General features: G+C 55.8%; 7 protein-coding genes across 7 annotated transcripts; all 7 read left to right on the plus strand.

Annotated features, from left to right (window-relative positions):
• Positions 1 to 190: 190 nt before the first annotated feature.
• KRP23_9699 (Syntaxin-22) lies at positions 191 to 868 on the plus strand (the record flags this gene model as incomplete). The annotated part of the gene is made up of 1 exon (XM_067895287.1): positions 191 to 868. The coding sequence occupies one exon, from the start codon at positions 191 to 193 to the stop codon at positions 866 to 868; it is 678 nt and encodes a 225-aa protein (XP_067742888.1).
• A 147-nt stretch (positions 869 to 1,015) lies between these two features.
• Positions 1,016 to 1,945, plus strand: KRP23_9700 (uncharacterized protein; the record flags this gene model as incomplete). Its single annotated transcript, XM_067895288.1, has 1 exon — positions 1,016 to 1,945. The coding sequence occupies one exon, from the start codon at positions 1,016 to 1,018 to the stop codon at positions 1,943 to 1,945; it is 930 nt and encodes a 309-aa protein (XP_067742889.1).
• Positions 1,946 to 11,384: 9,439 nt separating this feature from the next.
• Positions 11,385 to 13,661, plus strand: KRP23_9701 (putative vacuolar membrane protein; the record flags this gene model as incomplete). The annotated part of the gene is made up of 1 exon (XM_067895289.1): positions 11,385 to 13,661. One exon carries the CDS (start codon positions 11,385 to 11,387, stop codon positions 13,659 to 13,661), a length of 2,277 nt encoding a protein of 758 aa, XP_067742890.1.
• A 910-nt stretch (positions 13,662 to 14,571) lies between these two features.
• Positions 14,572 to 17,091, plus strand: KRP23_9702 (putative vacuolar membrane protein; the record flags this gene model as incomplete). Its single annotated transcript, XM_067895290.1, has 1 exon — positions 14,572 to 17,091. One exon carries the CDS (start codon positions 14,572 to 14,574, stop codon positions 17,089 to 17,091), a length of 2,520 nt encoding a protein of 839 aa, XP_067742891.1.
• Positions 17,092 to 17,376: 285 nt separating this feature from the next.
• Positions 17,377 to 18,046, plus strand: KRP23_9703 (Chaperone protein DnaJ; the record flags this gene model as incomplete). Its single annotated transcript, XM_067895291.1, has 2 exons — positions 17,377 to 17,441; positions 17,545 to 18,046. The coding sequence occupies 2 exons, from the start codon at positions 17,377 to 17,379 to the stop codon at positions 18,044 to 18,046; spliced, it is 567 nt and encodes a 188-aa protein (XP_067742892.1).
• Positions 18,047 to 18,188: 142 nt separating this feature from the next.
• On the plus strand, positions 18,189 to 19,184 carry KRP23_9704 (Embryonic pepsinogen; the record flags this gene model as incomplete). The annotated part of the gene is made up of 1 exon (XM_067895292.1): positions 18,189 to 19,184. The coding sequence occupies one exon, from the start codon at positions 18,189 to 18,191 to the stop codon at positions 19,182 to 19,184; it is 996 nt and encodes a 331-aa protein (XP_067742893.1).
• Positions 19,185 to 22,692: 3,508 nt separating this feature from the next.
• KRP23_9705 (uncharacterized protein) lies at positions 22,693 to 23,475 on the plus strand (the record flags this gene model as incomplete). Its single annotated transcript, XM_067895901.1, has 1 exon — positions 22,693 to 23,475. One exon carries the CDS (start codon positions 22,693 to 22,695, stop codon positions 23,473 to 23,475), a length of 783 nt encoding a protein of 260 aa, XP_067742894.1.
• Positions 23,476 to 27,892: the final 4,417 nt, after the last annotated feature.

Here is a 27,892-nt window from a genome sequence, read left to right on the forward strand (position 1 = left end):
ACTGTCCCCAACAACAAATTCACTTCCACAGTTCCTTCAGCCCCCAACATCCCCACTCGCTCCCATCCGATCCACCGAGTTATCATCTTTCCTAATCTCATCCCCAAAACCGTTTTCTCATTCACCAATATTCCCAGGGGGCGCTACGCTGATCGCGAGTCCGTTGCCGCGGTAGACCTCGACGCCGTCTATGAGCTTCGCCGACTTCGCGGCCACCGGGTCGCAGCCCGTGTCCAGCTCGCTGTCGCTGCCCTCGCACGCGCGCCAGGCCGTGGAGGGCGCCACTCTCAAGCTCGAACAGTTCCAGCGCCAGGTGCTGGCCGTCAAGCGCGCGGCCGCCTCGACGGGCGCCGTGGACGAGGACCTGCACGACCGCATCCGCTTCGCCTGCCTGCTGCAGGAGGAGATCGCCAAGGCACTCGCGCGGGTGCCCGCGGACGCCGCCAATTCCCTCGTCAAGCGCAAGCTGTGCAAGGACTTCGAGGCCATCTCCAGCCAGTTGGAGACCGCCGTGCTGCGCGTGGCGGCGCGCGAGCAGCAGCAGCAGCAGGCGCTCGTGGCGCAACAGCAAGACGGTCGTCTCGTGGGCGAGCACCAGGGACAGGTCTTCGAGTTCGCGCAGCTCGAGAGCGAGATCGCGCACAACGAGGCGCTCATCGAGGAGCGCGAGCAGGACATTGGCAAGATCCACCAGAGCGTGGCGCAGGTGAACGAGATCTTCCGGGACTTGGCGGCTATTGTGCAGGATCAGCAGGCGTCTATTGACGATATTGAGACCCACGTGCACGAGAGCATGCAGCAGACCCAGCAGGGGCTGGACGAGGTCAAGAAGGCCTCGGACATGCAGGGCTACTGCACGCTCCAATAGACGGAGGGAGGTGAGGACAGAGTAAGATACGAGGAATCAACGTGCGTGTTTATCGACTTGCTAGTGTTGAGTCTTGAGTGAAGGGTACAGGGATACAGGACAAGAAATGGACAAGCTACTGGAGAAAGTGCACAGGACGATAGCTCGATGGAGACCAAACAGGCTACAAGTACAGTCAGGGAGAGCTTGATCGACACTGTGGAGCGACTGCGCATTGAGCTGCGCCGCAAGGAAGAGGAGAGCTGCGTGGCACAAACGGAATTCACAGAGCTGAGCGCGTCCAGCCGCGAGGTGGAGCAAGAACTGGAGAGCGACATCTCCCGCCTGTCGCGGCTGAGCGGCGAGCAGGAGCACACGATCGTGGACCTGGGCCGCCGACTGCAGAACGAGCGCCGCCGCGCTATCTCAGCGGAAACGCAGTCGTCCGCGCTCGGTGAACAAGTCGCGCAGCTCCGGCAACGACTACAGGCTCTGGAGCAGGGAAACGACGACCTCCGTATCAAAGTGCGCAGGCTGGAAGGGACGGAAGAAGACTTGGCCCACCGACTCGAGCGCGCCCAAGAAGAAGTTGTCTTTGCGCAGCTGGAGCTCGAGGTCTTCGCGGAGGAGGCTGGACAAGCCACGACGACGTCGAACAGCCGAATCCGTGACCTGACGGCCGAACTGGACAAGTACAAAGCTTTGGTGGGCTTCGTTTCGCGTGTCATCGCTGGAGAATGCGACTCTGACGAGGACGCTGAAGGTCCGTTGAACACTGCTTCAGGCAACCCTGCCGTCTCCAAGAAAGCCGACACGATCAAGGCGACTGGTAAATCGGAGCAGGAGTTGTTCGAAGTGGTGAAAAACTTGCGCGCTGAGCTGCAGATCAAAACCGAGCAGCTGCAAACTACCGAAGACCGCTACGACAAGTTCGTGTTCGCCAGCCACGAGTTGGAAAAGGCGCTGGCGAGCGAAAACGCAGACTTGAAGACCTCGAGGGCGGAGGTGCAAGCTGAGAACGTGTTACTTCGGTGTCTCCTGCAGACGGAGCGTGAGCGTTCAGCAATGGAACCATGGAGGCACGGTGCGTTGCCTTGAGGTGCGTCATGTACCATTTCAGCTCGTAGCCAGCTGCAGCAGCGAATACGAACTCGGTGTCGAAGTGTTTTATTGTGGCTCGACTTTGATAACTGGCGTCCAGACTCCGGTAAACCCAAACGAACTTCTCGTGTGTGCGCAGATCGGATGTATTAGTCGCTGCCTCTTCTCACCGACGAACAGTTGGTTAAGTGGTCGTTCTCCAGGCTCCGCCTATTTAACAAACTTTTCACGAGAATTGGATGCGAAGGATGGCAAAAGCTGGAGATCACTCGAGTTTTCGCCTTCCAAGACCTAAGTCGATTCCAGTTCAAAGACGAAATGGAGAAGTTCCGAGTCACACGGCTCCGTGATAGTCCACCTACCAAGTCGGTGTTGACGGATAGCCGATCAAAATGCGAGGCGATGCCAAAGCTGAAGCACCTTCGTGTAACCCGTAAGGAACAGTAGCACAATATACCTAACACTTATTATTGTCTTGGAGTGGTGGATCAACTTGAAAGCCTACATGACAACGTAGAACAACCCTTTCCGAGGAAAATACATTGATGCAGCTGCACGCCTTGTCAAGATCGTCCGACGAAAACCGTTGCTGCTCAGACTGGGAGGTTTAACACAACCACACTGATGATTCGAGAGCTGCATCCTCGACTGAGCAGTTTTGACCTTGGAGAATTTGATTGTATCTGCCACGGAGTGACAGTTGCTGAGGGAGATGAAAAGTGAAAGGATGGTGGAGGAAGTGCTGATGGAGCTGAACACGGAGTTAACCAACCTTTGGAAATCAAGGAGTTTATGACGGGTGAAAGAAACGAAAGTTGTTTTGGCCTCTGTTTCTGTAAAATTTCTTCATAGAAGACTCATCCCATGATTGAAAAGTGGCGAATACTCCACGAATACTACAGATCTCCACGATCGAGACATCCTTCACGCAGATTTGAAGCCTACGAGCTCGAATTCTGCCAAAAACAAATAGCCGTCTCACCAAAGTGTGATGGGAAAAATCCTCGATGGTAAGCTCCAGAATGTTTGGCGGGTGAGAACCTGTCTTTTGCATCAAGCATTTACTCATTTGGTCTGTGTTCGATTTTCATCGTTAGTAGAGTGCCTCCGTGCGATCCAACTCATCAGACGAAGAGATCAAGACCCCATCGATCTGTTTATTTGTGAACGGTGCATGGGAATGAGTTAAGTGTATGTGTGTCTACAGCTTTCCAGACTGGTTCCCCTGGACCCAAGCATCACTCGCAGGCCAAGCTTCGGCAGTGGGGCATCACCATACTGCTGAGTTCCCCGAGGCTCGAGATAGGGGAGGAACTGACAGTCGGAACGAAGCAGCGCATCCGTCACCAGCCGAAACTGGGAGCGACTTACACATGGACGAGCAAGGGAGCCAGGCAGATCGTAGGGCGACAGATCGGAGCAGGAACCAGGAAGGACGAGGGGATAGCATTGAGCCAGCAGAGCGACGGCGTTCACTGGAGCATCGCCCTCGACAATGTAGAAACTGAAGCGACCAGCGCCGACTGTCAAATCCTACGCAAGCGACAGGCATCGTCTTTTGCGCGCATCCGGCGCTTCACCGCTTCCCATGGGAAGTGCCAGACTCTATTGCAAATCAGCACGTATTGAAGGCACTCAAGAAACAACCGTATCGGCGTTACCGAACGGCAGGCAAGGGACTCCGTGGAGCAATATCTCGACTGCAGGAAGTGGCTGATCCAGCACGTGGCAAGCGGCGGCGTTGAGGCAACTACCCACACTATTGTGGGCTCCCCGACATGAGCTAACCGAGTACCAGGTCTGGACGACGTACAGAGTGGCTTTGAGGCAACTCAACTTGCATCACGAAGATCGAGAGCAAGACAATAGCTGCAGGAAGTTGCAGTGTTGCCGGCACACCAAGGAAACCATGGAGCACCGTTTCTGAGCGTGTCCCTGTGCCCAAGCGTGCTGGCAGAAGATGATCAGCCACTGGACCGCGGAACGGTGGGCGGTCAACGATGTGAAGAGCCTCCAGGAGAGCTGCGCCAGTAGGCAAGCTCCTCATATATCGGCGGAGATCAGGGAAGTGATCCAGGCGACCAACCCCGACGCGGCAGACCAATATGAATCCGAATGGAAACGGCATTTGTAAGGTGTTGTGCAGCATCTGCATCACATCTCTATGGATCCAACGCAACAAAACTATATTCAAGGACGAAGAGGTGACCATCGACGGGAGCGTCAAGACGTTTTGGGAAACAAGCATGCGACAGATCAAGGCAATCGCGAAACGAGAACGCAGGAAAGTGGACACGAAGATACAAGGAACAAGAATGCTCCTCCTGCAGCAGCGTCTTGCCAGGCAACCCCGAGAGAAGCCGCCAAAGGCGGCACGCCCCGTACAACCACCGGACCCAGCAGAGGAACCGGCGTTGCTAACCAGGCTCAAGACATACCAGGCAACCACTAATAACGGCGTAATAGACTAGTCTGACTCTCTCTCTCGGATGGTTCCCGTGTCTACAGGGGCAAAACTGTTTACCGCTGTTTCGCGCATGTGATGATCCTGCAGACAGAGTGTTCGTTTGTGCTGCTTGCAAACCTGCGATGGAGGAGCATTTCGTGATGTGGATCTGGGATGTGAAGCGGTATGTTTTCTGGACGCATTGACGCGTGGAAAACGGGTTTTCCAGCGAGAGAAATTGGTGGTCGTGAGGCAACAAGTGTAGGATAGCCATTGTTCAATTTGCCGCGTAAATCCAAAGTTCCAACGGCTTCGCTATCCATCTCGACTCTCCCATGACGAGCACGACACGTAGATGCAGTCCCTGGCTCCACGCTCCGGTCTTCGTGCGCCATGAGGCCCACTGGGTACACGGTCAAGTCGTCGAGATCTTGGGACGCGACCTGATGGTTCAACCAGGGAACGGCACCCCCATCCGATGCCGCGCGACAAACGCGCACAAAATCGACCCGATCATCGCCCTCCTGTTCGGCCAAAGCCGACTATCCCCGACGCTGACGCCAGCTGCGGTCCGGGAGGGACACGCCACGGTTCTTTCCCGCCTTCTTGGGGACCAGCATTCCCCGGGTGCGCGTCCGACCCGCGACATCGCTAAGCTACTTGCGGGCCTCGTGGAGGATGACAGCCTTCCCAACGGGACTGCTCAGTGTGCGTGGGTCTCGCCAGCCGACGGACAACGGCACCTCTTCAGCCTTCAGCATGCCGTCGACTATGTCTTCGTGCACGAGAGCTCTGCCCGGCGCATTAGCAAGACTGTTCGCGAAAGTGTCGGGGAGACGTTTTTCTCCCCGCCGAGGCGCACGGCGGTTTCCACGCCGCCTCTTGCGCATGTCCCTACGACTGTAACTCAGTGCAGCCAGGACCAACCAGACTCTCTCTTCGACGACGACAGCGAGGCCGATGCCTCTGAGCCTGTTGGCTCACGCTCACGCCTTACGGCAAACGGCGGAGACCGCCAACGACTCGTTCTTGAGGAGCTGGCAGCTTTTCCTGACGTGCTGGAGAGGTATCTAGCGGCCCGCCGAGCACGACCAACCGAGAACGCTGAAAGGGATCTGGCGGCGCAGTCACGACACCGGGCCCCAAGCTCGAGCGAAGATAACGTTTCGCATGATGTCGGGCCCAGGCCCAAGCGCCAGCGTTGCATCAGCGACGACGGCCTCGATGAGGACTCGCTCCACCACCGGTCCAAGCTACTATTTCGACCAACACCCTCGCAGCGACAAGTACACGACCTTACCCACGCGCCTCGTACTCCAGGTACGTCTGCGCATGAATTTGTTACGAGTTTGCTGGCCCACAACGCGGTGACGTTTGCCCCCCACCCGGCGACGCTAACCCGATTGTACGACTTCGCGTTCGGGGTGCATGGGTTGTCAATTTTGCACTTGAATCACCTCGAGCCCCTCGCTCGTGTGGGCTGGGTGCTGGCGTCTAAGGAGAAAGGCACCAAGATCAACATGCAAAACTTCTCCTCTGCTGTGGAACTCCCCACGGTCGCGGCAACAGAGTCACTCGCCCAGATCAAGGCAGCGCTGGACAGTCTGAAGACATATTGTGACGCATTCTGCTCATTGTCAACATGCCGCGTCGTTCAGGTGCTCCTGCAGGTCGTCCAGGAGACAGCGGGTCTCGAGTTATGGGAAGCAACCGATCTCAAGTACCTGATTTACTGGATCGACACGGCTCTGGAGCGGTACCGATCCGCCGTGGCGGACGACGCTCGTACCGGCCAGAATACACGCATGCAATTTCACGCCACGGTGACGCCTGCTGACCCCGAGCTTCAGCGATTTACCCAGCTTGTTACGGCGAAGAAGGTCCAGCTCCTGCTGCACGGCGCAGGGCGCGAGCTCCCCAGGTCGCACGAGCGGAATGAGAGCGGCTGGAACGGCAGGTCGAAGTACGGCACTTTCTCGCGTGGGCAGCGAGGTATGGGAGCTGGCTGGGACCCGCAGCAACGCCAGCAGCAGTTTGCCTCTGCTTCGTCGTCGAAGGTGCCGCCGCACATCCGGGCTCTCATCCCACGGGTCCATGGACGCTCGATCTGCATGAAGTTCCTATCGGTGGCAGGGTGCCCAGGGGATGCAGCCAACCCTGATGAGTGCGTGTTTTTCAATTCACGGTGTCACGTCGTACCGACATCACCACTACCAGGCCCTCTTGCTGACTACATTGACGCCGAGTTCAAGGGCTTGCGCAAAGGGGTACGTCGTGAATGAAGGCGAGATTTGCCCACGAGAGAACCGCGTACGCTATATACTCCTCGATGGGCAGCCGTCCAAGCCGCCCTGCTTCGCGACTTGGCTCGACACTCTCGCATCACGAACCGACGGCTCGACCAGGTGCTCGCACAGTTTGGACTGACACGCCCGTCCGACCGACGCCAATCCCTGCAATATACGCTGTCTGAGCTTGTCCGCCGGAGCAAGATGTCGCTTCCTCATTTGGTTCGCCTCGTCCGTGGCGAAACTACCGCAGATCCCCGGCCGAACAAGGCTCTGAATCCCAGAACGTATCGAGCGCTGCTGCAAGGCTACGAGCAGCAGTCGCTAATGATCCGCATCGCACGTGAAGGCTTCCGCGCCAAGTGGGTGCAACCACGTGGGTCATCGCGGCCTTTTCATCCTAATCACCGCTCGGCTACGGCCCAGGCTGCGTCGGTGACCTCATCCATCTTGGAAGGGGAAGCATCCAGAACGTATCTCTTGGTTGATGAACGCCTACTACCGCTTTGGTCCGTGTGGGTAAGCCCCTTTGGCGCAGTGCCCAAGACCGACGGTGGGATCCGCCTTATTCACGATTTGTCATTTCCCATGGGTGATTCTGTCAACGACCACACCGTCCAGACGTCCCTACCGATTACCCACTACGAGTCCGTGATCGCGCTTGCCCGGCGCATTGAGCTGCTCCACCTTATCTACCCGAACAGACGGATATTGATGCTGAAGGGTGACGTGAAGGGGGCCTTTCGTCATATGCGCCAACACGCGGACGATGTGGTCTGGATGGGCGGGCGAGTTCCCGAGCTCAAGGCCGGCGTAATCGACCTGTCAGCCCCGTTTGGTTGGACAGGTTCCCCGGCAATCTATGGTGTGTTCGGACGCGCGATTTCGACCATCGTTAGACGGGAATCTCCGGCGTCGATGGCGCCCGATGTCTCCGACGTGTCACCGTTCTTCGCATACGAGTGGGTGGATGACCACGTCTTAGTCGAGCCCGACCTCGGGGCACGCTGTTCCATCGCAGAGGACACGCTCCGTTTGGCAATGCTGGCCGTCTTAGGACCTCTAGCGATCAACGAGGCCAAGTTCTCGGCGTGGGGAACGCAGATGCGGGCACTGGGTCTGGATTGGGACTGCACGGCTCGAACGGTGTCCATCCCAGCAGACAAGATCACCAAGGCCCTCATTCGCGTTGAGGCCGCATCGACTTCATCACGCGTGCCATCGGTGGAACTGCAGAGGCTACTTGGTAGCCTACGCCACGTAGCATCCTGCCTGCGCGCCGCTAAGCCATTCTACCAGCGCTTGCACGCTGTGGCCGCGTCGGTGCCCCGGTACGGCTCCGCTGCTATTACGATGTGGGCCCGCGACGATCTCCATTGGTTCTCAACAATTCTCCGCCATGGGCATCTCTCCGGAGTTCCTACGTATTTATTTGGCTCGTTGCCACAGCCCGACGTGCATCTGTACATGGACGCCAGTGATGAGGGGCTCTGTGTACTGGACCCCGCCGAGAAGCGATACATCATTGTCACCTTCGACGATGACGAGCGTGCCGAACCTCGTTTCGACATTAACGTCCGGGAACAGCTTGCAGTCGCACTCGCTTGCCTGATTTTTGGTCAATCATGGCACACCGCATATGCGCCACTGTGGCCGCACGTAAGATGCTGGAGCGACAACCAGACCACGGTCTCCAGGACCAACAAACTTTCCGCACGGCACGAATTTGCCCAGGAACTCAACCGTGCGGTCGGCCTTTCTGAAGCCATTTGGCGCTTGCGGGTATCGACTGCCCACCTTCCGGGCACGTGGAACGTCATCGCCGACGCTGGCAGCAGACTCCAGTCCGCGTCTCACCGATCCCGCTTTACTAATGCCGTTGCTTCGTGGATGCAGGTTCCGGTGCCGGGTCATCTGCGGCGGATCTACGCAACATTCTCGTCAACTTACAGGCCGCTTCACTGGCCCCAAGCTCGCGACGACTGTACGACCGCACCTGGCAGCAATGGTGCCGGTGGCGTGCCCAACACAGTGAACCAGGCCGACTACCCCGCGACCTGGACGCGCAGTCCCTCCAACTTGCGCTATTCGCCATATCCTGCTGGCTCGGCGACGCCACCTCCGTCTCCAACTCGCCGGCCACCGTATTGTCCAAGTGTAGCCACGTCTCATGGCATCATCAGGTCCGATTCGGACACCCGGTCGGGCTCACCGACACCCACCGCCTTGCTCTGCTCGGGATGCGGAGGCTGTCGCGGCCTCCGACCCGCCGAGCCCCAGTCACCGTCGCGCATCTCCGCGAGATCCACCGCAGCCTCAACTTCAGCCGGCCCTACGACCGCGTTCTGTGGGGGGCTGCGGTCTTGGGCTACTTCTTCCTTTTGAGAAGATCAGAGTACCTCGCGTCAAGCGGCAAGAGCGCATGGTTCATTATACAGAGGCGAGACATTCAGCTCACGAGTGAAAATGGACGCAAACCCACGGATTTCAGAACAGCAACCCATGTCACGATCCGGTTCAGAGGAAGCAAGACGGACCAAGTCGGCGAAGCTACCACCAGAACACTGGCGAAGACGTCATTACCATGGCTGTGCCCGGTGAGAGCGGCGCGTGCGCTTTTGCGTGAGAACAAGGATGCGGCGGACGTCACACCACTATGCTGGGTGAACGGTACAGTGCTACCGGCGAAAGCGCTCGAGAAGATCATCAAGACGGCGGCCACGAGATGCGGCGAGGACAGCAGCAAATTCGGTACTCACTCGCTCCGAGGTGGCGGTGCGACAGCACTTTTCCAAGCTGGCTGTGAAGACTCAACAATCAAGCTCCAAGGCCGCTGGAGCAGTGACTGCTACCAACGATACATTCACATGGAGGTTGCCTCGAGAGAGAAGCTCGCGGACATGATGGTGATGAGGTCGTCGGGGCTAAAGAGCGTTCGCCATCCTCAGGCTGCGCCATTGGGGGGCTAGCCACTGCTCTCCGCAGTGGCCGTCGGCGATAATACACTCTTCCCGCTCTGACGAGCGTGGCCCCCACACCTGACAAGATCACTATGAGCTACGATGGAAAGGTATGTTTTCTGGACGCATTGACGCGTGGAAAACGGGTTTTCCAGCGAGAGAAATTGGTGGTCGTGAGGCAACAAGTGTAGGATAGCCATTGTTCAATTTGCCGCGTAACCCACCACAACCCACCACGGGGCTAGCCACTGCTCTCCGCAGTGGCCGTCGGCGATAATACACTCTTCCCGCTCTGACGAGCGTGGCCCCCACACCTGACAAGATCACTATGAGCTACGATGGAAAGTGCAGGTTTTAACTTGAGCATGTCCTTAGGCAAAATATGCGATGAAGGTAAGTCAAGGAGGGCCAGTTGCCTAGACAACCGCCTTGTTTCACTAGACCGCAGTGGGAGCTCGTGCGTCGAATGTGCCGCAGAAATCCGTCAGCTCGAGTCGGCTACGTGATTCGTGTCAGCTTACTCGGTTTCTTCGCTATAGTAATCGTGACCCGATGTCAGTGCCTCCAAGCTGCGAGAGGAATTGTGTTCCTGGTGACTCGCATCCGTAGTCCCCACAGTAACACCCAGAACGTGAATGCAGTTCGGCACTTCACCAGTAGCGCAATTTGTACCTCAACGTTATTATTAAAACACCCAGCAGTTCAACCTCACTTTCACAGTCCAATTCTTCACCTGGAAGAACCCACACGTTCTTTCACTGTCCATTATTGCAGTTTCTAACCTCCGTATACCTTAGCTTAGAATGGGCTAGGACATGGAGGACAACCTACTGCCTGGATGGAAACTCTGGAAAAGATACCACAAGAGGTTGTTGTGACCGCCAGACTGCAAGGCCGCCGGGATGTACCGGCGAGGCACGGCACAAGGACAGTAGAACAGACGTCACTGACAAACGAGAAAATGAAAGTTCTCATTAACCGAGAGAGCCCTGACTTGAAATACGGTTTGTAGTGTAGCAAAGCCTCAGCTGCACCGAGTGTGGCCCGGGCATCGATCGCCTGGTTGCCTATGATACCCACAACCTCAAAGCTGGGAAACCAGTGCTATGGCCCAACCTGCAGTGTGATAGTTTGAAGTATTCACGCCGCACGCTGCAGTCGCGGAGGTGGAGACATTCATCGACAGCTTGGCACTTGTCTTATGAGGCGTTGACGAGCTGTCGTGCCTGAACGAAAGCTCGCACGGTAGAGGATACGGTCGCTGCAGGACGATGGAGAACCATCAATTCCGCCGTTGGGGGGCGGCAGTTTATGTGCAGCCGCTGACGATCATCAACTGGTCCTGTCGTCAAAGATGCTTACCCACCGATCGTCGGAAAAGATACAATCGATGGGATCCTTGATTTTACTATACACTTCAGGTAAGTGAAAGCAAAGGTGTCGATACGCTAAGCAACAAAGCCAGCTTTGCGACAAAGCTTGTCGTGTTGACAATAGCGCACCAGCGTCATCAAGTCCATTAACGACGAGCTCAAACCGAAACTGTATGATCGGCATCGGGATTGGCAGCGCAGCCTTCTTGCCATCAATGGCAGGGAGGTGCGTGAATCATAATTGATTAAGTTTAGTTTCCGATTGGCATTCCGAGCAATACACGGCGGGACTTCCAGCTCCATTCTAGTGCTGCCGGTATCTTCAAATTGCAAGGCGTTGATCTCCAACACCGGAACGACATCTACCCCATGGAATACCATGCGATCAAGACAGGCAGAAGGCGGCAGTTGGAAAAGATCCCCAACTCACTGCTCTATGGCGTCGTCAACTCTATCCGAGCTATCCCCACCATGTACGGCTACGCAGTCATCATCTTCAGCCACCCCAGCTTCGGACCGTTCATGCCCGCGCTCTCCAAACTCGTCATCTTCTCCAGCGCAGTCCACCAGCTCATGTTCACGCTCATGAGCTCGCTGCCCTTCGCCATCGGCCAGGTGCAAGACGCTGGGCTCATCTTCCTGAGCGCCATGGCCACCTCCATCTGCAACTCGCTCGGACACGAGGCGTCCCCAGAAGCCAAGGTCGCCACCACCATCGTCACCATCGGCATCGCTACGGCTTCATTGGGCGTCTGCCTCGTCGTCATGGGACGATACAAGCTGGCTGCGCTCGCGTCGTACCTGCCCATGCCCGTGATCGGCGGATACCTGGCGTTCATCGGCATCTTCTGCCTCTACGCAGGGCTCGCACTCAGCACGGGCCTCGTCGTCAATGACTTCTCGTCCATGCTAGACATGCTCGCCGATGCCCACAACGTCCTGCTGTGTCTGCCGGGGTTCCTGGGCGGCGCCACGCTGCTCGTCGTCTCGCAAAACTTCACGAACCCGTTCGCGCTATCGACGGCTATCATGGTCATGCCGCTGCTGTTCTTCCTCGTACTCGCAGTCGGCAGCATCTCGCTCGACGAGGCGCGGGACGGTGGCTGGGTCGACCCCGTCGAGGAGTCCGCTTCCATCACGGAGCTCGTCAAGCTCTTCGACTTCTCGCTCGTGCACTGGGACCAGATCCCCAAGCAGATCGTCTCGTGGCTCGGCATGGTCTTCATCGTCGCCTTCTCCTCCAGTCTGGACGTCGTGGCCATCGAGATCGACATGGGCCGCAAACTCGACATCAACCACGAGCTCAAGACCGTCGGCTGGTCCAACGTGGTTAGCGGCTTGCTGGGCGGCTACACGGGCTCATACATCTTCGGCCAGACCATCTTCACATGCCGCTCCAAGACCAACTCGCGCATCGTGGGCGTGTGTGTCATTGTCGCGGAGATCGCTATCGTGGCCATACCGGTGTCCGTCATGAGCTACGTGCCGAGGTTCTTTCTTGCGGCGACGCTCATCTTCGTCGCATTGGACCTCATGCTCGAGTGGCTGGTGCTCGCGTATCGCAAGATGTGTCTGCGCGAGTGGGCTGTGGTGTGGCTCTCGTTTCTCGCTATCAACCTCGTGTCGCTGGACGTGGGAATGCTCATCGGGGTGGGCGTCGCGGTCCTCAACTTTCTGCTGAGCTACGTGCAAGTCCCCGTCGTGAGCCGTTACCCGATTGCCTCGCCTGCTGTGCGGAATCTCACGGAGAGCACGACATCAACCTGGAAGCACGGCGCCATCGCGCACTTCGAGTTCAGCGGATACCTGTTCTTCGGCTCCGCAGTCCAAATCCTCGAGGGCGTCCAGAAGACCGTCTACGTTCGTAAGCAGCGCGACGCAGTCGATACACAGAGCTTCCTCCCGACTCGTGCGTCGACCCACGACACCTGCGTCGAGTGTCTGGATGGAACTCCGCCCTCTGACGCCAATGTTCTACCCACGCAGTACGTGGTCATGGACTTCAGCCGCGTGTCGGGGATGGACGTCACCGCCGCTCGAGGCGCCTTCCTCATCCTGAAAAAATACTGCAGGAACCGGGGCATCACAATACTGTTCGCGAATGTGCAACCTGATGTACGCACCCTGTTGCTGAAGAACGAGGTAGCCGAGGAACACAACTTCTTTGAGAGCGTTGATTCGGCCCTCGAATTGTGTGAGAACCACTTGACGAGCGATAGTATCAGGACGCAGTGCCATAGCGCAAACACCGAGCCTGCCAGTCTGCTGCGCCACCTCGTGGCCGAGTCCGACAGCTCGCACCTGCTTCGTGGCATCGACCATTTTTTCCTGCGGCGAAGGGTTCCTGCCGGCTACGAGTTCTACAGCGTGGCAGAGGCTCCAAACTGTTTCTACCTCCTTGCAAGTGGTCGGGTTGCAGTCACCATGAACGAGGAAGATCCCAATGAATCTGTGCCGCAGTTGAAGACTGTCCTCCCGGGCGCCATGTTCGGCGAGGTGACTTTTCTCAGCCGGCAGCGTCGACACACCACAGCCACTGCAATTGAGCCATGCACTGTGTTTGAGATGACTCGCGAGCGCTTTGACGCAATGAAGCTGCAAGCCCCCACAGTGTATCGCAGCCTCCAATTTAAAGCTCAACTCTGAAGCTCCAGACTGACAGTATTAATACAATACATGTCCAGGTAGCTGAAAGAGCACGCGTTGGGCAATTCGGTGGTAGCAGCGCCTCTGTCTGGGACTTCAGCATGCTTGATCATTCTAGCTGCACGAACTGGCGGCAAGGATGTTTATGGCCTTGGCAAACGTACCAAGCAAGATTATTCAAGTACATGTTCCGTAGCTTTTCCACCATGAACATCAAATTTTCTTCACGGCTGCTTGAAAAGAACGCGGTGCCAAAGCATTCCCTTCAACCGCTCAAGTAACGAGGGACTCGCTGATCCAGAATACGATCTGCTGGTGGAGAAAGCTTGCTGTTTGTTCGAAGGTACATGTATCGGGTAGCTTTGGGCATAAAAACCAAAGCCACGCGTGGCATTGCCCAATTGCGAATGCTGTGTATTGCAATGACAGTGCAGCGCGCAAGCGTTCGCAAACATGAACGGGTTTCTGGGATCACTTGTCTAGTTAGCACTGAGCGAGTATGTTGTTGCTGCCACAGCGCTGTGCTGGTGCTAATCCGGAACTCCTGGCTGTTCAATAGTATCGTGCCAAGCAACACGGGTGTGCACTTTATCCTCGGCGAATCCAAGCATTCTCTAATTATTGGTCCATGGCCCGACCGGCTCTTCAACTCTCGGGTAATTGTGATCGAAGAGGGTGGCATAGGGACGTTCTTCATCTTCAGGATCTGCTTGGTACATTACATACCTTCATCCTATCCCCGTGTAAAATTCCTGAGCGCCATAGTTCTGCATCTGCACTGCCGAAGTTGCAATCCCGCTCGCTCTTGCTGATTTGACGTCATGCCCGTCCGTCGAGCCTCACTTTGCGTTCCGCCCCCGCACGAGTCGCTACTCCCTCGGCGGTTTGCTGCCAGACTTGGTCGCTAGAAATGGCGTCCAAAGTCTCGATCGAGCATGACAAGAGCCATATCACTGCATCCCGAGCGTTCCTACTTAGCTCCGTACCCAGGTCTTCCGGCAGCAAGCGCGTCGAAAGCTCCTACAGCTCACACCCGATGACCAAGTTTTCGAACTCGTTGATGTATGGCGTCGTCAACTCCATCCGAGCCATCCCGACCATGTACGGATACGCCGCCATCATCTTCAGCCACCCAGCCTTCAGACACTACATGCCCGCGTTGTCCAAGATCGTCATCTTCTCCAGTGCCCTCCACCAGCTCATGTTCACGCTGCTCAGCTCGCTACCGTTCGCCATCGGCCAAGTGCAGCACGTTGGACTCATTTTCCTCGGTGCAATGGCGACTTCCATTTGCGACTCGCTCGAGCAAGACGACAACGTTACAGCCGAAGCAATTGTCGCCACCACCATCGTCACTATCGGCTTTGCTACGGCTGCTTTGGGCGCCTGCCTCGTCCTCATGGGACGCTTCAAGCTAGCAACGCTCGCGTCCTACTTGCCCATGCCTGTGATCGGCGGGTACCTGGCGTTCATCGGCATCTTCTGTCTTTACACGGGCTTCGCGCTGAGCACGGGGCTCGCGATCAACGATTTCTCGTCCATGCTGAGTATGTTTGACGACGCTCACAACATCGTGCTGTGCCTGCCGGGGCTGCTGGGCGGTGCCGCGCTACTCGCGATTTCGAAGAACTTCAAGAGCCCGTTCGTGCTGTCGGCAGCTATCGTGGTCATGCCCGTGCTTTTCTTCCTGGTGCTGGCCATCGGCAGTACGTCGCTAGACGAAGCGCGTAAGGACGGCTGGGTCGACCCTGTGGCGAAATCTGCCACCTTCACGGAAGTCGTCAACCTCTACGACTCGTCCCTGGTGCACTGGGACCAGATCCCCAAGCAAGTTGGTACATGGCTCGGCATGGTCTTGGTCGTCGCCTTCACTTCCAGCCTGGACGTGGCCGCTATCGAAATTGACACAGGCAGCAAGCTCAACATCAACCGCGAGCTCAAGACTGTTGGTTGGTCCAACATCGTGAGCGGCCTATTCGGAGGGTATACCGGCTCGTACAAGTTCGACCAGACCATCTTCACCTGCCGCTCGCAGACAAATTCGCGCCTTGTCGGCGCTTGCGTCATTCTAGCGGAGCTGGCCATTGTGGTCATCCCGGTGTCCGTCATGAGCTACGTGCCGAGGTTCTTCCTGGCAGCAACACTCGTTTTCGTGGCCTTGGACCTCATGGTCGAGTGGCTGGTACTGGCGTATCGCAAGATGTATTTGCGCGAGTGCGCTGTGGTGTGGCTGTCCTTCCTGGCCATCAACTACTTCTCGCTCGAGATAGGCATTCTGATCGGCGTGGGTATCGCTGTTCTCAACTTTCTGCTGAGCTACATGCTGGTGCCTATCATGAAGCCTCGTTCGCAGCCCTCGACCGCCGTGCCGAACTTTGGAGAGAGCGCCGTTCCTCGATTTTCAGCTGCAGTGCCGAATTTCGGAGAGAGCGTCATGAGCTTCCGCCCGAACGCGTCAGTGGCGGGTCGGAATCTCGCGCAGACCGCTGTGTTCAACAGGAACCAAGGTGCGATCGCCCACTTCGAGTTTTGCGGGTACCTGTTCTTCGGCTCGGCAGTCCAAGTCCTGGAGCGTGTGCAGAAGGCAGTGTACGTTCGCAAGCAGACCTCAGACAACGAGGACACTAGGGGAACGCAACGCGAATCGAGCTTCCTCCCAGTTCGCGCGACAGTCTGGGATGTGCCAGTCGAGTGTCTGGATGGCTCGCCTGCGTTGGATGACCGCATGCCGACCGAGTGCGTCGTCATGGACTTCACGCGGGTCTCCGGCATGGATGCCACCGCAGCCCGAAGCGCCTTCCTGATCCTCCAGAACTACTGCAAAATCCAAGGCATCACTGTAGCGTACGCGAACGTGCTTCCCAATGTCCGTGGCTTGCTGCTGAAGAACAAGGCCGCCACCGAAGACAACTTCTTCGCAACAGCCGACTCAGCGCTCGACTTTTGCGCGAAGAAAATGGCAGTAAACGCCACTGACGCTGCTGCGCCGCAACCTCGCGGCTACAAGAGCGAACCGATTAGTTTGCTGCTGCACCGCTACCTGGGCGAGCCGGACAACTCGAAGCTGCTGCAGGGCGTCGACCGGTTCTTCAGTAAGCTCGAGGTGCCCGTCGGCCACGAGTTCTACCGCGTTGGACAGTCCTCCGACCACTTCTACTTCCTCGCTCGCGGCGGCGTCACGCTGTTCGTGAACGACGACGGCAGCGTCGTACCGAACCAACCCCTGATGCAGCTGCAGACTGTGCTGCCGGGTGCCATGTTCGGCGAGGTCTTTTTCTTCAGCCAGCAGTGCCGACAGACCGCAGCCTCCGCCTCCGAGCCATGCACCGTGTTCGAGATGAGTCGTGAGCAGTTCGACGCTATGAAGGTGCAGGACCCGACACTCTCCGTCAGCTTTCTCGACGTGGCGGTGCAGTCCATTCTCAAGTAGTCAATGGAAACTACTTACCTATCAGCTTCAACTTGCCTCGTGCAAGTACATTTTATCAACCGTAAACATCGTATACTTTGCTTTTCGTTGCTGGCACGACCACATCATGCAAGTTGAGGCGCTTTTGAAAGCTCCATTGCTTTTAGTTGCTTGGTCGTATCCATGATAAAGCGACTTGGTGTGCTCGACATTGTTTTGGACATTTCTCGAAAGAGTGACATTCCTCTATTTCACTTTCCCAGACTGAACTTGACCAGCAAAAAGGCTGCGGAGCTGCTCGCTCCGATGGCCATGTACGAGGTGCAGGAGCCATGCTACTACTCGGTGCTGGACGTGGATGCCGATGCCAGGTACACACTCTTTTCCCCCGCCATCGCGACGCTCACCTGATGCTGTAGATGTCAAAATCCCCTTTTAAAGCGTCTGGTACTAACCTCAGAATTCCATTTCCAGCGCGTCCGTGATCGTCAAGGCGTATCGGTCCATGGCGCTCAAGTACCACCCAGACAAAAATCCAAATGCTGAACCGGAGCAGTTCCAAGCTATCACTGAGGCGTACGAGGTGCTGTCGGACCCGGAGAAGCGGCGGCTGTACGACCATTACGGACCCTCACTCAAGCCACGACTGGGTGAGACTTTTGCCCAATTGGCGCCGCTGCTGCTGTCGTTCGCGACCGGTTTCGTCGGCTCTAGCGCCCGCACTTACAGCGGTGCAATGAGCGCACGAGCCATGTTCGGCTGGGAGGTGTGTCTGATGGGCGTCGCGGGCATGTACTACTGCTACCGGCCAGGCGCCAAGGACAGCGCGAAGCCCCAAGTGAGGACAAAGAGAGAAGTCGTGTCCGTGTCGGATTATGTGACCATCACGTCGATGGGGCTGCTGATGGGGAACTTTACAGGCTGGACGGCCACGTCCGTGCTGTTGTTTTGCAAAGCTATTGTGCTTGGGAGTTGAGGGACTATTATAGTGTTTGATGCTGTGTGCGGTGGGCACGGCTGAGTGAGGTATAAAGGGTGTGGCGACGTGGCGTAGCAAAAGAGAAGGGCTAGCGCAGATGCCGATATTAAATTCACGAAGGGATCTGTGTGAAGGACGTATGCGGACGGTGTCTAATAACGCTGTCACGCTCATGCTCCCTGTTGTGCATGAGAAACAAAAACGTATCCAGGTGCTGAGGATGCAAGAGGCCTATAGGACTGGCAGCGAGCTGCATGTAGGGGGCTATGACTTGTCGGTCGTGGGGCCCAACGCGTCATTTCACTACACGCCTGTGGTGAAGCTGCCCGAGTTCGACGCGTTCATGTACTGGACGATCAAGATGAACAACTTTTCTATTCAGCCGGTTGGCGACGACAACAACAACAATGGCGAGACCGATGTCACCACCAACATGTGCGATCCATTCTGCTATGCTATCGTTGACACGGGCACGTCGCTCATCAGCGTTCCGGCGAGCCAGTACGACGAGGTAGTGAGCAAGATCACGCGCGGGCTTGACTGTGACGGTATCGATTGCGACGGCGTAGCTGTGAAGGACTACGCGCAGTGCTCGGGTTGGGGGCAGTGCAAGTTGCAGTTCCAGTCCACGACGTGGTGGATCCTCGGTGACGTCTTTATCAAGACATATTACACGCTGTTCGACGCCGAGCGCATGCGTGTGGGCTTCGCGTGCGAAGGCGACATTTGCCAGGGCGGACGTGGCAACATCTACGGCGACAACGGTGAGGGCGGCGCGTTCGGCGCGTGGGAGAACGCCTTCCTGCTGGGTTCGTGCTTCGCGGCCGCGTGCCTGTTCCTGTTCGTGTTCCTACTGAACCAGCAGGACGAGGAGCCGAATCTGAACCAGGACGAGGGCTTCCTCGGTGCGCTCATCGACCAGCGTGCCAACTCGCCACCTGGATACCAGACGCACGACCCGAAGCGTCCGCTTTTGTTCGACGACGAAGAGTCCCAGCACGTGTACGCTACGTCGTCCACCACGACGTCGCAGGCGTCCAGTTACACCGAGGCGAGGCGCAGCTTTGCAGCGCTACCGTCGCCTCCAGGATCCAACGATGGACACATGAGCGATGGCTCCTGTGTTGAAGTTTAGATGGACAAGAAGAGGACGGTCCATCACTCGCCCGCAGGAAATAGACATCGGGGTGTGCTTTTAAACCGCACAGCGACGCACCACAGTGCAGCAACAGCAGCAGTCCGCGCAGGTCCTTGCCGAACTTCTTCTTCTTGTACACGGGCTTGATGTCGCGCAGCAGCGCACCACGGCCCTCGCGCATCATAGCAATCCCTTCGTTGATTTCGCTCATGGGCATCTGCTGAACAATGTCGCGCACGTGCAACCACATCTTACACATGAGCAACGTACTCGTCCTGCTCTCCCGGGAGTACATCGTTTCGTCCTCCTCCTCCTCTCCCGAGTGGTGCATCATTTCTTCCTCGTTGTCGTCCTCCTCCAAGTGCATGAAGCAAGCAGCAGAATTCGAGACCCATTCAAGCACCCGTCCTTCTTCCCAGAGCTGCTCGAACTAGCGCTTGATCGAGTCAAGGTGCGTCTGATCCGTGGTCGTCTGAAACGTCTCTGCATGGCGGGCTCCATTGAACGCAACCGCGCTGTAGTTGCCCGTGCCTTGTAACCAGAAAGGGGAGAGAATTACCCAGCTGCATCAAAGCACAGGACACGCCCGCAGCACGATCGACGCCATCGTCTACGCCAAGCCCAATCAAGACGAGTCCAAGTCCGGTAAACCCTATCGGTGGACCCCCATGCGTTTCGTGGTGGAAATACTGAAACGAGGTCTTTGCGTCACGCAAACCCAATCGCTCAAGGACCTCGCAAGGATAATGGGGGTCGACCGTCGAGTATTTGGCCGCATGGAGCATGACATATTGGGTAGACTACAAAATGCAGTTGTAGACTTCTGGTTTTCTCGCGACCAAGCTGCACCTCAGGAGCTCATCGATTTGCTCGACGGCGCAGAGACCTCAGTAGATATCGCTATGTTTATTTTGACGCATCCGGAACTGACCGACGCTATCATCCGGGCCTCCCAGCGTGTCACGGTTCGTGTTCTCGTTGATCGGGCAAAAGTCTCTGAGAAAAGCGCAGCTATGATAAAAAAAAAAAAACTGATCGAAAACGGGGTCAACGTTCATTTCACGCAGGCCCCAACTCATGAACTGGAGCATCGACCGAGACATATTGACGATGGGAAGCTGCAATTGGAGTGTGGGAGGAATGACGATGAATTGGGAGCAGACTATTGTACATGTATTGCGTGGTCCTACTGTTGGAGCACACGCCGTTGAGTTTGACCAACACATGTGGTCTTTTGCCGTGCAAAACAACTGGAAAGTTGAGATAGATACCCGCGGTAATGTTCATCTGTAGCGTCAAGCGATGGTGACAGCAGTGCCGCAGCGGGTACTCCGAGCTGGCAGTTTGGTTTACAAGGCACGGGCAACTACAGCGCGGTTGCGTTCAATGGAGCCCGCCATGCAGAGACGTTTCAGACGACCACGGATCAGACGCACCTTGACTCGATCAAGCGTGAGTTCGAGCTGCTCTGGGAAGAAGGACGGGTGCTTCCATGGGCCTCGAAGAATTCTGCTAGCTTCGTGTACTTTGGGGAAACCCTAGACGAAACGATGTATCACCCGGGAGAGGAGGACGACGACGAGGAAGAAACGAAAATGAACCCCCCGGGAGAGCAGGACGAGAACGTTGTTGATGTGTAGGATGTGGTTGAACGTGACGTGTTTGACCGTGGTGGGTGCACGTGCTTCTTCATCAAGAACCAAGTGAACGCGTCGCAATTGGTGGAGGAGATCTTCGCCAGCGTGTCGCGCGCCTGCGAGTCGTTTGTGGCTGCGCTCACGCACATGAGCGTCGATGTTGCATGCCCGAACCAAAGCGGTGGCTGTGACCATGAACCTGTTGGTGGCGAGCGCGGTCTCTGCGGTTGCACTGGTGGCCGCGTACATTTTCGTGTCGGCGACAGTTGGCATTCGATCGCAGGCATTACGGGCTGCATTGCTGTATTTGTTGGCTTTTTTTCAAGGGGTCCGGGTCAAGTGGATCACAGACCCGGACCTGGTCATCCGAGTGCTCAAAGCGACCAGCAACAAGGGAGACCTGATCGAGACTCTTTTGTCGTTGCCAGCGTGGAGTCCCATCGTCTCACTCGAATCGGTGAACGGAGAGCAATGGCAACGGATGAAGGCCTGCTTCACAAAAGTGGCGCAGGTGTTGCAGCCGATTCGCATCTCGGGGCCATTTTCGAGACCCGTGGTCGAGAATTGCTGGAATCCGAGACGGTAATCGACGCACTCAAGCTGAACGAGCTTTCGGTTGCCTGCTTCTACGAGTGGGTGTTTGAACGGGAGTTTGACCATGAAAAATTCGCGGTGGCGTGTCAAGCGACGTGGGAGTGGCGGAAGCAGCTTGCGCTCAAAGGTGTTGCAGACTCTACTGTGAAGCAACGCACTGTCGAGTGGTGCTTGGAGGAGATCCGTCGCACGCCAAGGTTGTATGACTTGTTTGAGGAAAAGTGGGCGGAACCGGAGTACTTCTCGCTCATTTTGCAGCCGTTCGTGATCTCACCGGCGATCAACCAAACAGACGTCGCGGTGGCTGTCAAGGAGTGGGTTCAGTCTACATCGGCGACGCAGCCTGTTACGCCTGAAATCATTCGGCAGTGCGTATGTAGTGCGCATCCATTTCCTGTTGTGGAGCGCTATTTTCCTGACGGTGTTGCTACGATGGATATTGCACCGAACACGCAACGTTTTGATTCCGCTGGATGAGATGGCAGGCGGTGCGTTTGCTGCTGGTTTTGATTTGACTTTCGGGGCTGGATCTCGAGTTTGCGTTGGACGTCACATCGCGATGAAAGCAATGGTCGGACTCTTTACGGATGACTTCGTGCGTTCGGACATGTTCCAGCCAAAGCTGAACCACAAGTACTCCGGTCGGCACAATGATGGGAAGGAAACGGTGGCTGAAATCCTTTATCAGGTGAAATTTGCTATGTGTACTCTAGCTGCCGCCGCAGCCGATCAATTTATGCTGTAGGCTTGACAAGCTCATTACTACATGCAGACGCTACTTATAGTACCTACAGCAGGATTTCAAAATTGCCCACGATTGTAGGCAGTACTTCGAAGTCAAACTGTCGTAGTTTCACAAACTGTTTGAGAAAGTTTTTATTAAAGTTCCTCACACAAAAAACACGGTGTTTGCCTCCACCGCATGTCGTTGTCCGAAGCAAGATAGAGCGGACGAAAGATGGCAGAGTTTCTCTCGTTGAATCGTTGCCAACATTTATCGGCACCTGTAAAGATTCGTGTCAAAGAAAATGGCTTGGCATATGGTCTGCCGCGCCGATATCGGGCAGATCTACACTCCTGAACACGATGCTCGCGATACACGACGAAGTTCCGATACAGCCAACGTAAATGTATACTGGCAGTGATTGACACCGCAGGATTACGTTTGAAACATGTAAGCGTTCGGCTCGTCACTCTGCAATTTGCACACCCGGTAGACACCTCTTATCTCCTCGACCCCCCCTGCAGTTTCCGTACGCGGTTCTGGACCCAGAATGCGCTTGCTTAGCTTGTTGCTAATCGCTGCATCGACTTTGGGTTTTACTACCACCAACGCTCTCCCCGCCATCGCACCCGACCAGTCCTCGATTTCAAAACCGCTTGATGTAAGCCGCGGCAGCAAAACGCTTTTGAGAAGCCTGACATCTGTTAATGAGGATGACAAAGGAGATCAGGAGGAAGAAAGAGGTGGGTTTAACTTCGGCTCGTTGACCAAGGTATTCAAGTCCTCATCGAAGACGAAGAAGGCAGCGCAGGTTGCTTTGGCAGCGGAAAAGCAGAAGAACTTCAAGACGTACGGGAAGATTCTTGAGTACGACCACGTCCTGTATCCAGCGATGGCGACATGGCGTGCGGAGGGCTCATCAGCAACCAAGATTTACAACGAAATGATTGCTGCTGGCAGAGCTGTCGACGAGGCTAATACCGTCTTCATGCGCTACAGCACCTATCTCCAGGATATGATGCACACTGTCAAAACTGCAAAGGAGCTGAAGATCTCACAAATGCGTCAGATGTTCAAGGACATCGTCAAAAGTAACGATGCTCTTTTCAAGAACATGGCGCAGTGGCGTAAGGACGGAATTCCAGCGTCGTCGATCTACCACCAAATGACAACAATTGGTGGGAGACCCGTTGGTGAGGCCAACAGCGTACGCAAGAGTTACAACAACTGTCTTGAGCGGATGCTGTATAAGTCTAAGCAGTTGGACGCAAGGGCATCTTCCTCGAACTGCCATAGATCAGACATTTTTCAGAAAAACTACCATTTCGCCTAAAATAATCTCAGGTTGAAGAAGTCGTCAAATGCCTCAATTCGCTGCGGACATCCACTCTGAAAGTCGTCCACAAACAGCACCAATATTTAGCTGAGAGGCTACAGCTATGCAAAATACCAAATAAGCATACCATTCGATCCCAGAGTTGAATCGTACTGGAGCGCCTCTGTTGGGATTCGTATCCGGGACCGCTTCTTGACTTGAAGGTAAAATGAAGACTGAATTTGTTGGAGCGCTAGCTGCTCTGCTCTCGAGCTCCTACCAACACTCACTGGTTCAAGCCTGTTTCTCACTACTATCTCACATGAGCTCCATCCCAGCTCTTTTTGTCCAGCGCATCAGCCTGAGCCAGGTCTTGAACTTCAATATGCATTCCAACACGCCCTCCTCGAAGATCGCTTCAACCTGGAAGCTCGACCTTCGATCACTTGGCATGCGAGACACCCACAAGCTGCAGCAGCCCTTTCAGGCGCTTCTTGTCGAGTGCCTTCGTAAAGGCATCCGCCGGATTCTCTTCTCCTGGAACTTTGTGCAGCTTGATGACACCCTTCTGCACTTGTTCGCGCACAAAGTGCCACCGGAGTTCGATGTGACGGGTGCGTCTGCTGTAGGTCGGGTTTGTAGCCATTACGTGAGCCGCTTGATTGTCGATCCCGATCTTCAACTGTACTGAGTGCATCGGCAAGATCTCCTGCAAGATGTTGCTCTCAGCCATGGCCTCCATGCTGGCCTCACATGCAGCCACGTACTCGGCTTCAGCTGTCGACAAGGCAATTATCGACTGCCGGCGAGACATCCACGTGATGGCTCCTCCTGCTAGTGTGAAGACGAATCCCGTCGTGCTCTTCCGCTGCTCAGGATCGTTAGCCCAGTCGCTATCGCTGTACCCTTCCAAAACGACTTCATCAACCTCGTCCTGCTTTCTAGCGTAGGTGATCCCGTAATCCACTGTTCCTGCAAGATACCGAAGTACTCGCTTGACTGCGCCTACGTGCTTTGCAGACGGGTTAGCCACAAATCGGCTTAATTGACCCAACGTAAAAGCCAGGTCCGGGCGGGTGCTGGTGGCCAGGTACATCAGCATACCTATAGCCTCGCGGTACGGAAAGCTGGTCTCGGACTTCTCGTCCGTCTCGAGTGGTGCAAGCCTCACGTTCGTCTCCATGGGGTTCCCAACAGCATGCGCATCTTGGTATCCGAACTTCTCCAATATCTCTCGCGCGTACTTCCCCTGGCTGATCTTGATGCTTTCATGAGTCTGCTCTATCTCGACTCCCAGGTACTGCGTCAATCGCCCTTGATCTTTCAGTCCGTACGCGTCGTTCAGATCCTTGAACAACTCCTCCTTGTACGACTCGCCATTTGTTGCCACAAATATGTCGTCTACGTAGACCAACACGTACACGATCGTATCTCCTTCAAACTTGAAGTACAGACAGGGCTCTGTGAGTGAGCGCTGGTATCCTTGATCAAGAAACCATTGGTTAAGCTCCGAATTCCACTCACGTCCGGACTGGTGCAACCCGTACAAGGCCTTGAGTACAACGTACATGTGCCCATTCACTTGGCACGGATATCCGTTGATCGAGCGCAAATACTGCCGAATATCCAACCACGCGTTCAAATACGCCGTGTTGATGTCTCCTCCGTACACTTCCAGTCCTAGCTCTGCTGCTATTGCCACCAACAGCCGAAATGACGACAGTCTCGCCACTGGTGCGAACGTCTCGCGGAAATCAATACCTGGACGCTGGTAGTTGCCGAGAGCCACGATGCGCGCCTTGAATCTGACCACGTAGCCGTACTGGTTGGACTTCAACGCATACACCCACATGGTGTTCACCGGCTTGGCGTCCTTGGGGACCTCGTCCTCAGGGATCTCCTCAATCACACCTTTGGCCTTTAGAGCCGCCATCTCTTCCATCTCCGCCACCAGAAAGAACTCTCTCCACTTGGAGCACAGCATCTCTCGTCGGTTTCGCGGGACCTTGACTTGGCTCGCCCTGAACGGACGGCCGTTCTTGTCCAGCACTCGCAGGTTGTTCAGCGTAAGATTCGCCACGTAGTCGTCCAGGTAGCCCGGTCGTCGACGCTCGTGGTACTCGCGCAGTCCAGTGCGAGTCCGCTTCGGTTCCGGCTTGTCCGCCCCTTTCTCGACACGTTTTTCTTCTGACGGAGTCTCCCCACGATGCTTGCGTTTTCCCGTCTGGCACGGGAGAAAATCAAACATTTCGCTCGCCTCAACAGTTTCCATGGGATCACTGCCACTCCCATCTGAAAGATCAACTTCTCCAGAGTCTTCCTCCAGCCCAGAGTGTACACTTTCAACGTATGTGTCTATCCCATTCTCGTCTTCGACAAAGACGCTCGCCACCGTGACGTCCTCGTCAATGGCATTTCCACTGTCTTCTGCAGCTTCCGGGTCTTCGTCCGCTACGGATGACCCGTACGTGCCAGCCACCGACTCTGCTTCTTCAGCATCAGCCGCATCTGTTAATGCTTCGTTGCCTGCAGCCTGACGTGAGTGCATTTGGTCGACTTCCCTAGCTTCACGTGTATCAGGTTCTTCTCCATCTTTGTGAGCGGCTTGCAAACTATTCGCCACTTCATCCTGAAGCTGTTCACTAACTGCAAATCCTCCACCATGATGTCCATGATCTTTATCCATGTGCTCATCGCCCTCCTGCAGTACTTCGTCTGCAAGGTCATCCTCCTGAAGGACGTCATTCTCGCCCTCCTCGAGCCCAAGGGACTGATCTCCATTGGTCTCGCTCTCCATTGACGCTGCGTTGGTGATCATCTCAGTGTCCACGTTGTCGACTCTATTGTTCTCCTTCTGCTCTTCCGTCGAGAAGTGCAGCGATGACCAGTCAATAGCTTCCTCGTCAACTTCATGACGATCTCGGTAGACCACTTCTTCCGCCACTCGAAGGTCAGATACGAACTTCGCTGTATGCTCTGCGGGGAAGAATACCTTGCAGCCCACCACGTTCTCAGCATAGCCTAGCACGTAGCCCAACTTGGCATTGCTGTTGTGCTTGCGCCGGCTCGGCGTCACTGGAACGTGCACGTACGCCAACGCTCCGAACTTTCGGATGTGGTGCACGTCCGGTTTAGCTCCGAAGAACATCTCGTACGGCACTCCCTGTGTTCCCTTGTTGTACGACCGGTTTTTGATGTATACAGCGTTTCTCATCGCCTCTGGCCACAAACTACGAGGAAGACCAGACTGCTCCATCATGGTCTTGGTCATCTCCACTAACGACTGGTGCGTCCGCTCGCAAAGATTTAACTGCGAGCTCTTGGGTCCCACCTGGATGTGTTCGATGCCACGCGAGTTGTACCACGCCTCCATGGCTTCGTTAACGAACTCACCGCCCTTGTCTGTGAGCACTTGCATCACTTTGTGTGTGATCACTTTCTTGATCATCCTGCCTGCTTGGCGCTCTGCCCAGAGCACGTACTCTTTCAAGTAGTTGTTCACCACCTCACTTGACTTGTTCTTCAGCATGTGAACAGTGACCAACCGAGAGTATCCGTCCATGATCACCAGGACAGCCTCGAACCGACTTCCGTTCCCTTTGCCCGGGAAAAGCAGGTCTGCATACACAACCTGGTTAGGCTCTTTGGTAGCTCGATCCAGTTTCTTGCGATGCTTCCTCTTCTTCTGCTTGGCCAAGTGGCACGCGTCGCACGTGTCCTGCTGGCGCTGCGTCAGCATCATGCCCTGCACGAGCCCCTTGTCCACCATAGTCTTGAGATACTGCGGACAGATATGCCCCATACGTTCGTGCCAGCGTTGTAGAGTTCCAACCCCTTCTGCCATCGTGTAGTTGACTAAAGGCTTGTCCCCTGGTCTCACGACGTTTCCTTCCGAAGGATGCGATGCTTGGAAACCCCACGTTGCTTCCTGCGGTGTGGCAACTACCACCCGTCTCCCTTCCCAAGATATGAGAAAACTTCGAGTCGCTTGGTCATAGTCGAACTCGAACCCCTGTTCGTGCGCCAATCCCGGCGAGAACAGCCCGAACTCCGCATCCGGTACGTAGAAGACATTGTCAACATACATGACAACTTCTTCTCCATCAACTTCATTCACTAACGCCACTGTGCCTATGCCAGCAATTCGCGAAATGATGCTTGGTGACAGGCCTCGAACAGTTCTCGCAGCCTCTGTGTCTTCGGTGAATGACACGAAGTGAGAACGAAGCCCAGTCACGTGTGAGTTCGACGCCGTGTCGAAGTACCACCACGAACTGCTTGCAGCAGCGTCTTCCTGATCATCGACTTCTTGATGCATTTCCGCAACCTCAGCCTCTTGATCATCCCCAGATTCATATCCACGAGACTCCTCCGGCCGTGTGGACATCGCGATGCCCGTCACCACGCCTTCCGCGACGACCTCCTCGTCACTCAG

This window comes from Phytophthora ramorum (genome assembly GCF_020800215.1).
Source record: "Phytophthora ramorum isolate Pr-102 chromosome Unknown Phyram_PR-102_s0008, whole genome shotgun sequence".
In the NCBI taxonomy this organism is placed as follows: Eukaryota; Oomycota; class Peronosporomycetes; order Peronosporales; family Peronosporaceae; genus Phytophthora; species Phytophthora ramorum.